The 13629-nt window shown below is 40.3% G+C and overlaps 1 protein-coding gene across 2 annotated transcripts in view; it reads right to left on the bottom strand.

Annotated features, from left to right (window-relative positions):
* Positions 1-13629, bottom strand: part of MCOLN2 (mucolipin 2) — a 90420-nt gene that overhangs the window by 48725 nt on the left and 28066 nt on the right. For both annotated transcript variants that reach the window (XM_011982129.1, XM_011982130.1), the window contains exon 2: positions 2837-2996. In XM_011982129.1, coding sequence (XP_011837519.1) covers positions 2837-2996 — 160 coding nt within the window. The remainder of the gene's footprint in view (positions 1-2836; positions 2997-13629) is intronic.

The following is a 13629-nucleotide window of genomic DNA, read 5'->3' as shown; positions in this document are numbered from 1 at the left end:
AAAAAAAAAAAAAAAAAAACCAAAAAAAACAGAAAAAGAGAGGGAGGGAAAAGTGAGATACTATGCAAGGAATGGTAAACAAGAAATCTGCTCCAATTAGATATCACCCAAATAGCAAAATTTGTTAGAATGATCCTATATGGAAACAAAAGTTTAATCCTTCCCAATTTTATTAGGGGAAGCAGGGTATGCCTACATGAAAAGTAAACTATAGTTCCCAGAAATATTTTGTTATTTACAGTAAAATTAGTAGGCTGGGCACAGTGGCTCATGCCTGTAATCCCAGCCCGTTGGTAGGCCAAGGTGAGAGGACTATTTGAAACCACAAGTTCAAATATAGTCTGGGCAACAAAGCAAGACCCCATCTCTACAAAAATAAAATAAAAAGCCAGGTGCAGTGGCATGTGCCTTTAGTCAGCTGTTTAAAAGGCTGAGGTGGGAAGATCTCTTGAGCTCAGGAGTTCGAGGTTGCAGTAAGCTACGATTGTGCCACTGCACTCCAGCCTGGGTGACACAGAGAGACTCCACCTTGAAAAAATAATAAAAAATAAAATCAGTCATGTAGACAGGAAGAAGTACTAAAGAAAACCACGTGCTGGATGGTCAGGCAAGGCCCAGTGGGGGAGATGGGACTTCAAATAGTACCTGAAAGGTGAGGGAGAAAAAGAATCACCCTGGACTTGGAGGAACAAACAGGATGTGGAAGAGAATCATTGGGTTGGCCTGTCTGACTGGGATTTGGGTAGGAAACAGCAGATGAAAACTTGTTGGAAAGACAAGTTGAAGGAGACTGGAACTCTTTGAATTCCAGGCTAGAGAGGTGAAATTTTCTTCTTGGGAAGTAGGGGGGTTTTTTTTGTTTGTTTTCTGTTTTGTTTGTTTTTTTGAGTCGAGTCTCGCTCTGTCGCCCAGACTGGAGTGCAGTGGTGCGATCTCAGCTCACTGCAAGCTCCGCCTCCCAGGTTCATGCCATTCTCCTGCCTCAGCCTCCCCAGTAGCTGGGATTACAGGCGCCCGCCACCACGCCCAGCTAATTTTTTGTATTTTTAGTAGAAACAGGGTTTCACCGTGTTAGCCAGGATGGTGTCGATCTCCTGACCTCGTGATCCGCCCGCCTCGGTCTCCCAAAATGCTGGGATTACAGGAAGTAGGGTTTTGAACAGGAGAGTGACACAATAAAGTTTCTGAACAGGAGAGTGACACAATAAAGGCTATTCTATGAAAAATTAAGATAATATTAGCATCGAATGTATATGGATAAGAAAGGTAGGCATAAGACAAAGCTAGAAGCAGCTTAATTAACTGATCTATATTCCTACACTGCAAATTCTGAAGACAGGACCTATATCTAGAATAGATATATTATTGGTTGCCAAGACCAAAACTTCAAAACCAAGAATGAAAATGAAAATAAGCTAACAATAAGCATACACATTTAACAACGTCTTTGCATCTCAACCTTGTCGTTTCTTTGGAAGTAACTTGCTTTCCCTAAACTTGAGCTGGTACATATGGCATATCATACACTGAAAAGCCTCTTTATGAACACAGAATAAAGAAGCAACTCTAGTTATGGCAGGGACCTTCTCCCATTTCTAAAACTACATAAAGGTATTTTTAAGTATTTATTTTTATGTACCAGAAATAACATCTTTACACACCTCTACACTGATAACAGAATGATTATTTGCCAATAGAGCCACATATCCCTAATCAGTTTAAAAGGGCATGTGTTTCAAATATAGTTAACTACGGCAATGATTCCCAGCCTTGTTGGCACCAGGGACTGGTTTTGCGGAAGACAATTTTTCCAGGGACTGTGGGTGGGTAATGGTTTCAGGATGATTCAAGTGCATTACACTAGTTGTGCATTTTATTTCTATTATTACTACATTGTAATATATAATGAAACAATTATGCAACTCACCATAATGTAGAATCAGTGGGGGCCCTGAGCTTGTTTTCCTGCAAGTAGAAGGTCCCATCTAGGGGTGGTGGGAAACAGTGACAGATCATCAGGCATTTGATTCTCATAAGGAGCCTGCAACCTAGATCCTTTGAATGTGCAGTTAACAATTGGGTTTGCGCTCCTATGAGAATCTAATGCCACCACTGATCTGACAGGCGGCAGAACTCAGGCAGTACTGCAAGCCATGGGGAGCAGCTATAAAAACAGATAAAGCTTTGCTCCCTTGCCTACCACTCACCTCCTGCTGTGCAGCCTGGTTCCTAACAGGTCCATGGCCCAGGGATTGGGGACCCTTGACCTATAGAGAAGCCTCCCCAATACTGGTTCAGCAATACAGGCCCCAAAACTAGAGGAAAACTCTGATGGCTGTTTTGATACCGGTAATAAAGAGCTCAACAATATGAACTTGAACAAAAGGTCTAAATGCAGCTTTTGTATAACCCTGATAGTGCCTGGGATCAGTGTTTACTTAGATAGAGCACATTGATATGATACAAGGAAAACTTAGGATTCTGTAAGTCTGAAGACAAAAAAATGCAGATTTTGAAAGTATATTTGAATAAGCTGTGTTTAATAAAGAGAGTCCCAGAACACAAATGTGTGTCACTCAGACATAGAAACCCCTCACCACAGATTGACATTTATTCAGCATTTACAGAACCTGTACAGAGAGGACCTCAGGATCTCTTACTAAGATTGTCTTCTAAACAGAACTTCAACCTACCCTCTGCTCTCCAGAGTCAACATAATTTTAGTTTTAGGAACTTGAGTGTGGGCTTTTCAGAACAAAAATCAAGTACAGAACACATGAAAAGAGTTTTGTCTTGGGGTAAGGGAAAAATCAAATGAAATAATAATGTAAGTTACCTGTGTGGTGACCATGACTATCTTCAAAATCTGCAAACCCAGTTTCCACGGAATCTGGCATCTGGCTCGGTATTTTTCACAAGGGCTCATGAAGTAAAACTTCAGGTCTTCCCTTAGACATTCTTCTTTCATCTCAGAATCATGACGTGCCATTGCATTTCTGCCACAGAAGATTAATTTTAAATACTCAGGAAAGCCTCTCCTTCAGCTCCTTTTGAAGTAACTTGCTTTCCCTAAACTTGAGCTGGTACATATGGCATGTCATACACTGAAAAGCCTCTTTATGAACACAGAATAAAAAAGAACTCTAGTTATGGCAGGGACCATCTCCCATTTCTAAAACTACATGAAAAATTATTCCAGACCCTCTACCTCCTACTTTTCCACACAGCCACCAATCTTGTTCAAAATGGCCAATCTCAGCCAGGCATGGCGGCTCACACCTGTAATCCCAGCACTTTAGGAGACTGAGGTGGGCAGATCATTTGAGGTCAGGAGTTTGAGACCAGCCTAACCAACATGGTGAAACCTCATCTCTACTAAAAATACAAAAATTAGCTGGGTGTGGTGGCGGGCCCCTGCAATCTCAGTTACTAGGGAGGTGGAGACAGAAGAATTGCTTGAACTTAGGAGGTGGAGGTTGCAGTGAGCCAAGATCACGCCACTGTACTCCAGCCTGGGTGACAGAGTGAGACTCTCTCTCAAAAAATTAAAAATTAAAAACAAAATTAAAAAAACAGCCAATCTCAAGAATTATAAAAATTGGATTTTACTTACAAGACTCATCAATTCCTACTTCTTAACATAGAGCGTTCACCTGTCACTAGATAAAGTATGTGTGTTTATGTTTGTGTGAGTGTGTATGTACGAATTGTATGTGAGTGGGTATATGAACAAAAACCAGACAGCACATTTTCATGATACTCCAGGTATGACATTACAGAAATTTAGTATAAACGAATGGAATTAGATTGTTATGGAAGAAGAGAATCTTTGTTCTGTAACTCTGTACTGAGAGAAGGACTATGACCCTTTTTTTGGATAAAGTATCAGTGATTCCAGAATATAAATAGCTTCACAAAGATAAATAGCATCTCTCAATGTAAGCCTAGTCAGATATTTGTCACTTTACATTAATAAAAATTTGCTTTTACTATTTCAAGGACTCTGGACTCAGGAATGGGCACATGACTCAGGGTAGGCCAAAAAGAACCAATGAGAGATGGTTCACAGGACTGTTATTGTAGTCCCCAAAGTGGGGTGCAGAAAACAATCCATTGGGAGTATAAAAAATATTAGTATTTTTATTTTATTATTTACATTAAAAACTAAAAATTGAACTCCATAATTAGTATAACATAGACTATACATACAACACAGCAATATAACTTACAGCATATGTACACCATAACAAAGAATATACATTATATAACACACAAAAGTAGTATCTAGTAGCATATCATATATAAAGAAATGTATACATGTTGGGACTATTCTGCTCAACTTTTACTGTTAGGTACATAATCAACGAAGTTTGGAGATCATTGACTTCAAGCACAGACTGAGAGTCCGGAGTTCCTAAAATCTATCTCACCACCAAAGGAGAGCTTACCAGAGACTGCAGCTAACACAGAAGATCAGGCAGACAGACACTATGCCTAATAACAATACTTGAATTCCTGGATCTAGCTGTTCCTGAAGTAATCCATCCCAAGTCTTTCCATCTGAGTCAACAAATACCCTTTATAGCTTAAGCCAGTTTGAGTTTGACTTCTTGCCTTAGGAAGTATATTGATGGTAAGTGTAAAGAATAAATTCTAGTAAGTTATGCTAATTATTAGAGTTACTCATTTCTTGGAAAGGTTTTATAATTGTGGGTCATTTTTAAGGATCTTTTTACTGGAAATATATGTGACATATTTTTATACTGACTGATGATCTATGTTATCTGCCTTGACTGACAAATCTAAAAGAATCCTAAAAGGGGATGCCCATTTTAAGGCTTATTGTCAGTTGTTAATAATTTACTATTTCTAAATAGATTTTTAAATATCTTGTTTCTAGGATTAGAGGGCTAAGTTATTCAGAACTATCCTGCTGGAAAGCAAGGAAAAGAGGAAAGAAAGAAAGCAAGGAAAGAAGGAGAGAGGAAGTGAAGGGAAGGAAGGAGGGAAGGAAGGAGAGGAGAGAGGGAGGGAGGGAGGGAGGAAGGGAAGTAAGGAGAAAAAGGAGAGAGGGAGGGAGGAGAGAGAAAGTAGCGGGGGGGGGAAGGAAGAAGGGAGAGAGGGAGGGAGGGAAAGTGGGAAGGAGGGAGGGAAGGAAGGAAAAAGAGAGAGGGATGGAGGAGAGAGAAAGTAAGGGAGGGAGGAGAGAGAAAGTAAGGGAGGGAGGAGAGAGAAAGTAGGGGATGGAGGGAAGGAAGAAGGGAGAGAAGGAGAGAGGGAGGGAGGGAAGGAAGGAAAAGAAAAATCCTAGATACAATATATACTTCTTGAGGAGGGTAAAGAAGTACCTTTAAAAGACTGAAGAGTTAAGGAGAGCAAGAACTGGGTCAATCTTGGCGGATACCTACATGAGTAACAGTCAATTGCCACCATTCAAGTACACTCAGCTTCCATTCTGTGGCCTCAGGAAAGGGGAACAAGAGAGCCAAGATTCTAGGCCCAAAGGCATCAAAACTGCCTGTCCTCAAATTTATAGGACTACAGAGAAGCCAGAGTGGTTCCAAATCAAAGAAAAGAAAAGGGACAAAGAGGTTGTTTTCTCAAAACAGTGGTGCAAAACAAGGCATTTAATCAAATACTTAACGAATACTGGCCAGGCATGGTGGCTTATGCCTGTAATCCCAGTACTTGGGAGAGCAAGGTGGGTGGATCACTGGAGTCCAGGAGTTTAAGATCAGCCTGGACAACATGGTGAAACCCCATCTCTACTAAAAATAAAAAAAATTAAAAAAAAATTATAGGCCTGTGTGGTGGCACATGCCTGCAATCCCAACTACTCAGGTAGCTGAGGCATGAGAATAGCTTGAACTCAGGAGGTAGAGGTTGCAGTGCGCTAAGACTGCACCACTGCACTTCAGCCTGGGTGACAGAGCAAGACGCAGTGTCATAAATATATAAATATATATATAATAAACATATATTATTTATATAATAAATATATAATAAATATAAATAAAAGAATACCTTGTGGGTCATGCTCTACTGGAGACATTTTCCTGCCTTCCAGGAGCAAATGTGAATAGATAAAAGTATGATACCATGAGTTAAGGGTTATATTGGAAATATTATCTGAGTGTCCTGCAAAGAGAGAGTGCTTGATGCAGCCCAATTGCTTCAAGAGGCTTCAAATAATTCTTCTGACTGCTGGGTTCCTTTGACTGAGCGGCCACTAAGTGTTCAAGAAATGATAACTGTAAATGATGAGTTGATGGGTGCTGACAAGTTGATGGGTGCAGCACACCAACATGGCACAAGTATACATATGTAACAAACCTGCACGTTATGCACATGTACCCTAGAACTTAAAGTACAATAAAAAAATTGAAAAGAAAAGAAATGATAACTGATGTGAGCCTTGCCCTTAGAAACTTTATTAAGAAGTCTCAGGCAAAAAGAAAAGAAAAAGGTCAAACTAGCAGATAATGACTATGAGATCACTCATTGTATTACACCATTTATGCTATCTAACCTTCCATAATTGTTTCATTTGGGTATTTACAGAGCAGTTGTAATACTTTTAGCAACATGAAAGATGAAAAATGAAAAAACTAGCAGGAAAAACATTTCCCTCAAAAGTACATGAGCCAACTGGTGAAATATAGGCTAGTATTAGTCACCTGATGATAAAATGATAGACATGTAGCAGAAAAAGTTGATAATGAATAATAAAGGTGCATGATGAGACAGCTGTTTTTTAATAAACCTAACTTAAGTTTTAAAATAATATGTACATTTGGGAGGAAAAGATATTGAAATTTTAATTTAAAAATTCTGATATTTCAAGGAAAATATAAATGTATAAACTTTCTAAAGTTTACTTTTCTGAGGGCTCTTTATTGCCTCCCTCTTCCCCATTTGTAGGTTTGTCCTGGTAGATGAAGGGTATTAAACACACACACACACACACAACACGATATCTTATTGCTATAACAAAAATAAAATGGTATAAAAATGGTGCAAAGTGAAGAGAGAAAAAAATTTTAAAACAGAGAAAGAGAGAGACAAGACAACACAATATCATAGGAATAAAACATTATTTTATTTAACACATATTTACCCTACATACCTTGCGATGCTGAACACCTGGCTGGGTGTCTTACAGGAAGCTTAAACTACAACCACAGCTTCATAACCAAGAATTGGGTCAGCAGAGGCCGGGCGTGGTGGCTTATGCCTGTAATCCCAGCACTTTCGGAGGCCAAGGCAGGCAGATCACTTGAGGACAGGAGTTCAAGACCAGCCTGGCCAACGTGGTGAAACCCCATCTTTACCAAAAATACAAAATTAGCTGGGCATGGTAGCACAAACCTGTAATCCCACCTACTTAGGAGGCTGAGGCACAAGAATCACTTGGAACCCAGGAGGCAGAGGTTGCAGTGAGCTGAGAATATGCCACTGGACTCCAGCCTGGGGGACAAAAACAAACAACAACAACAACAACAAACAAACAAAAAAAAAAACTAAGTCAGCAGACAGGAGAAATACTGCAACTTCCATCACAAATGAAAATCACCAACAATTTAAGAAAAGCATAGAGCTGCTAACTTGTGGTAACGTAAGTCAGGAGAAGTGAAAGTAACTGTACCATAAAACCGCTTAAGGAACCGAAATCAATGAAGATCTAAATTACACTGACCCATCAGCTACAGGGCTGTCATGCAATTGAAATTGCATGAAATAAATAAAAGCAATCACAGCTCTTATGAATTATTTATATTTCATTAAACCATAGGAAATGCATGATCTGGATTTTTACAAGCTTAATACTGGCATCACTAAAGACCAAAATATCAAAGAAAAAAAGCATAGTATTTGAAGGCATAAAAATAAGATTTGGAATAGAATAGAAAGCCACCCATACAGTGGGCTAAATAAAAGCTAGAGATGCTGGAATAGAAAATGAAAGAAAAGAAGGCTGAGACTGGTACTGTGATAAGAAAACAGGAGGAAGGCACAACAAAGCTACTGTCAGGTATTAAGAAAACCAACTCTCTCCACAGATAATCAGGACTATGAGGTTGGCATTAAGAAAACCTACTCTCTCCAGAGATAATCAGGACTGTGTGACACTGGCTAAGTTTAAGGCTATCATATGATCAAGGGCAATTTTGGCTTTATCAAAACAATGACAAAGAGTCTATGGAAGCCTGAAGTTTTGAAACAAAACAAAACCAGATACCAGTGATTCTTAACCTTATTGGGGTTATAAACCCCTATGAGAACACAACAAGGCTCTTGACCTTTGCCTCAGGAAAATGCACACACCAGTTTCAGTGATGATACTTTGTCAGCAAATAAGCTAACCAGCCCAGACTGCTATTGCCTTTGGTTTATGTGATCCTTATGCTACTTGACAAGGGGCATGAAAGTTGTTTTTATCCCCTGCTGCAGTGGTCTCCAAAGTGGGGTCCTTACACACAAGGACGTATGCAAGACCATTCACTGGTATGTGAGAAGAAAGTGTTAGGGCTTCTAATTGTGTTAACTTAGAAAATAGAGAAGTTAAGAATTCCCAAGATTTAATATATGAATTGTTACCTATCACACCTAAGGTGCCCTCACTTGGTCAGTAACATCTGATGGCACTGGCACAGTGGCTCATGTCTGTAATCTAAACAGTTTGGGAGACTGAGGCAGGAGGATCACTTGAGGCCAAGAGTTCAAGACCAGCCTGGATAATATAGTGAGACTCTGTCTCTACAAAGACTTTTAAAAATCAGCCCAGTGTGGTGGTGCATGCCTACAGTCCCAGCTACTTGGGAGGCAGAGGCACTAGATTCGCTTAAGCATAGGAGTTCAAGGCTGCAGTGAGCTATGATTTTGCCGCAGCCCTCCAGCCTGGACAACAGAATGAGATCCTGTCTCAAGTAAACAAAACAAAACAAAACATCAGGTGCCTGTGTTTCACCTTGGTATGTGAGGCATCTTGGGGAAACTGTCCAAGTTTCCCAAATTAGGGGGTTCATGGTGGTGCCCCCATTGATTTTCAGCATATTCCCACCAGTTATGGTTTATGTGGACCCATTTAAGCATTTTTAGAATGTATCATCTAGTTTTCGTGGAAATAACCCTTGCGAAATAGGCAAAGGACATAAAGGTTCTTGCAAAAGCCCAGGAGGTAGAGCAAGATGGCAGAAGAGAAGCCTCCACTGATCATCCCCTCACAAGAGGACATCAATTTAACAACTAGCTATGTAAGCAAAGCACTTTCATAAGAACCAAAAATCAGGTGAGCACTCACACTACCTGCTTTTAACTTTGTATTGCTAAAAGAGGCACTGAAGAGGTAGAAAAAACAGTCCTGAATCACTGACACCACCCTTCCCCCAGCCCCAGCAGCGGCCACCTGGAGCGGAGAGTGCCTCTGCTTGCTGGGGGAGGGAAAGCACAACAATTGTGAGGCAGTAAACTTGGTGCTGTCCAGTTAGAGCAGAAAGGAAAACTGGACCAAATTCAGCTGATGCCCACCCACAGAGGGAACATTTAAACCATTCCTAGCCAGAGAGGAATCACAGGTCCTTGTGGTTGGAATTTGAGTTCCCACAAACTTCATCACTGCAGGCTAAAGTGCTCTGGGTCTCTAAGTGAATTTGAAAGGCAATTTAGGCCACAAGGACTGCAACTCTTAGGCAAGTCCTAGTGCTAAACTGGGCCCAGAGACAGTAGACTGGAGGGGCATGCAATCTACTAAACTACCAGGACGGCTAAAGGAGTGGTGACGTCACCTCTCCCCTAACCCCAGGCTGCACAACTAGTGGCTCCAAAAAGACCCCTTGCTTCTGCTTGAGGAGAGGAGAAAGAAGAGTAGGGAGGACTTTGTCTTGCATCTTGGATACTGGCTCAGCCACAGCATGATAGGGCATGGGTCAGAGTCATAAGGCCTCTGTTCCAGTCTCTAGCTCCTGGGCAACACTTCTAGGCACACCCTGGGCCAGAAGGGAATCCACTGCCTTGAAGGGAAGAACCCAGTCCTGGCAGCATTCATCACCTGCAAACTGAAGAGCCCTTGGGCACTGAATAATCAGCAGTGATACCCAGGTACTACATCTAGGGCCTTGGGTGAGTCTCTGAGACTTGCTGGCTTCAGGTTCATCTCGGCTATGGGGGGTGGAGCAACAAGTGGGCTCCTGGAGTCCCCAGTTCCAAGAGCTGACTCTTGGATGGCATTTCTGGACCTCCCCTGGACCAGAAGGGAGTCCACTGCCCTGAAGGATGAGTCCCAGGCCAGACAACCTTCATGACAAGCTGACTTAAGAGACCTTGGGCCTTAAGAGAACATCAGTGGTAGTCTGGCAGTACTGTCCATGGGCCTCTGGTGGTGATGACCATGGGGAAGGGCTCCTCTGCTTTTGAAGGAGGGGAGGGAAGAGCAGGAAGAACTGCATCTTATAATTTGAGTGCCAGCTCAGGCACGATACAACAGAACACTAGGTAGACTTCTAAAGTGTTTTATTCTAGTCCCTGACTCCTGGACAGTACCTCTGGACCCAGCAGAGTCCTAGGGGCACTCAACCATCCTGGAGGGAAGAACACAGGCCTGGTTGGCTTTGCTGCCTGCTAACTAGAGAGCCCCAGAGCCTTGAGTGGACATAGGAAGTAGCCAGGGAGTAGTTACAGCTGGCCTTGGGCAAGACCCAGTGCTGTGCTGACTTCAGGCCTGACCCAGTGTAGTCACAGAGGTAGTAGCCGCAGGGGTGCTTGTGTCACTCCATCCCTAGCTTTAGATGGCTCAGGACTGAGAGAGAGACACCATTTGTTAGGGAGATAAAAAGGGTAGAGAACAAGAGTCTCTGCCTGGTAATCCAGCGAATTCTCCTAGATCTTGTTCAAGGTGGTAACTCCACGAATCTATAAGAACCACAGCATTACTAGGCCTGGGGTGCCCTCCAAAGCAGACACAACTTAGATCACAATGCCCAAGTCCTTTCAAATATCTGGAAAGCCTTCTCAAGAAGGACAGATAATAAAAGCCCCGACAGTGAAGACGACAATAAATTCCTAACTTTTCAATGCCCAGACACAGATGAACATCTACAAGTATCAAGATAATCCAGGAAAACATGGCCTCACCAAATGAATTAATAAGGCACTAAGGACATAATCTTGGAGAAACAGAGACAGGTGACCTTTCAGACAGATAATTCAAAATAGCTCTTTTGAGGAAACTCAAAGAAATTCAAGATAAGACAGAAAATTCAAAATTCTATCAGATAAATTTAACAAAGAGATTGACATAATTAAAGATAATCAAAAAGAAATTCTGGAGCTGAAAAAATGCAATTGGCATACTGAAGAATGTATCAGTCTCTTAATGGCAGAAATGATCAAGCAGAAGAAAGAATTAGTGAGCTCGAAGACAGGCTATTTAAAAATACACAGTCAGAGGAGAAAAAACAATAAAGAATAAAAAACAGTGAAGCATGCCTACAGGATCCAAGAAATAGCCTCAAAATGGCAAATTTGGAGGTAGAGAAAGATACAGGAGTAGAAAGTTATTCAAGGGGATAATAACAAAGAACTTCCCAAGTTTAGAGAAAGATATCAATATCCAAATACAAGAAGGTTATAGAACACCAAGCAGATTTAGTCCAAAGAAGACTACTGCAAGGCATTTAATAATCAAACTCCTAAAGATCAAGGTTAAAGAATGGATCCTAAAAGCAGCAAGAGAAAAGAAACAATATACAATGAAGCATCAATACGTCTGGCAGTAGACTTTTCAGTGGAAACCTTAAAGGCCAGGAGAGAGGGGCATGACATATTGAAAGTGCTGAAGGAGAAGAACTTTTTTACTCTAGAATTGTATGTCTGGTGAAAACATTCTTTAAACATGAAGGAGAAATAAAGATTTTCCCAGAGAAGCCCTGGCGCGGTGGCTCACACCTGTAATCCCAGCACTTTGGGAGGCCGAGGCGGGCAGATCACGGTGTCAGGAGTTCGAGACCAGCCTGACCAACATAGTGAAACCCCATCTCTACTAAAAATACAAAAATTAGCCAGGCATGGTAGTGCATGCCTGTAATCCCAGCTGCTGGGGAGGCTGACGCAGGAGAATCGCTTGAACTCAGGAGGTGGAGGTTGCAGTGAGCCAAGATCGTGCCATTGCACTCCAGCTTGCGTGACAGACTGAGGCTCCATCTCAAAAAAAAAAAAAAAAAGATTTTACTCACTGGTATCAGAAAGTACACAGAAAAACAAAAAATATTATAACCCTGTAACTGCCTTGTGTAAACTACTCTCATCCTAAGTAGAAAGACTAAATTGGCAAACCAATAAAAAATAATAACTACAACAACTTTTCAAGACACAGACAGTACAATAAGATATAAACAACAAAAAGTTTAAAAGTTAGGGAGATGACGTTAAGGCATAGAGTTTTTGTTAGTTTTTTGTTTTGTTTTGTTTTGTTTTTTGTTCTTTTTTGCTTGTTTGCTTATACAAATAGGGTTAGGTTGTTATCAGCTCAAAATAATGGTTTATAAGATAGTATGTGCAAGCCTCATGGTAACCTCAAACCAAAAAACACACAACAGATACAAAAAAAGTAAAGAGCAAGAAACTAAATCATATCACCAGAGAAAATCACCATCATTAAAGGAAGACAAGAAAGAAAGAAAGAAGACCACAAAACAATCAGAAAATCAGAAAATCAATAACAAAGTGGCAGGAGTAGGTCCTTAATTATCAATAACATTGAATGTAAATGGACTAAACTCTCCAATCAAAAGACATAGACTGGCTAAATGGAAAAAAAAAAAAAAAAAAAAACCCACTAATCTGTTGCCTACAAAAAATACACTTCACCTATAAAGACACACATAGACTGAAAATAAAGGGATGGAGAAAGAAACCAAAGAAGAGCAGGAGTAGCTATGCTTATATCAGACAAAACAGATTTTAAGACAAAAACTATATGAAGAGACAAAAAAGTTCACTATGTAATGAAAAGGGGTCAATTCAGCAAGAGAATATAACAATTTTAAATATATATGCACCCAACATTAGAGCACCCAGATATATAAAGAAAATATTATTAGAGCTAATGAGAGAGATCGGCCCCAATAAAATAACAGCTGGAGACTTAAAACACCCCACTTTCAGCATTAGATAGATATTCCAAATAGAAAATTAACAAAGAAACACTGGACTTAATCTGCACTGTAGACCAAATGGATCTAATACATATTTACAGGACATTTCATCCAATGGCTACAGAATACACAGTTTTTTCCTCAGCACATGGATCATTCTCAAAGACAGACCATATATTAAGTCACAAGACAAGTCTTAAAACATTTAAAAAAAAACTGAAATAATTTCAAGTATCTTCTCTGACCACAACAGCATAAAATTAGAAATAACAAAAGGAATTTTGGAAACTACACAAATGTGTGGAAATTGAATAAAATGCTCCTGAATGACCAGTGGGTCAATAAAGAAATTAAGAGAGAAATTTTAAAATTTATTGAAACAAATGATAATGGAAACACAACCTACCAAAATCTATGGGATACAGCAAAAGCAGTACTAAAAGGGAATTTTATAGCTTTAGGTGCCTACATCAAAAAA

The sequence above is a fragment of the Mandrillus leucophaeus genome, unplaced genomic scaffold (genome assembly GCF_000951045.1).
Source record: "Mandrillus leucophaeus isolate KB7577 unplaced genomic scaffold, Mleu.le_1.0 Scaffold235, whole genome shotgun sequence".
NCBI classification, from domain to species: Eukaryota; Metazoa; Chordata; class Mammalia; order Primates; family Cercopithecidae; genus Mandrillus; species Mandrillus leucophaeus.
Note: the sequence above shows the minus strand (reverse complement) of the source record. Positions and strands in the feature narration are given on the sequence as shown.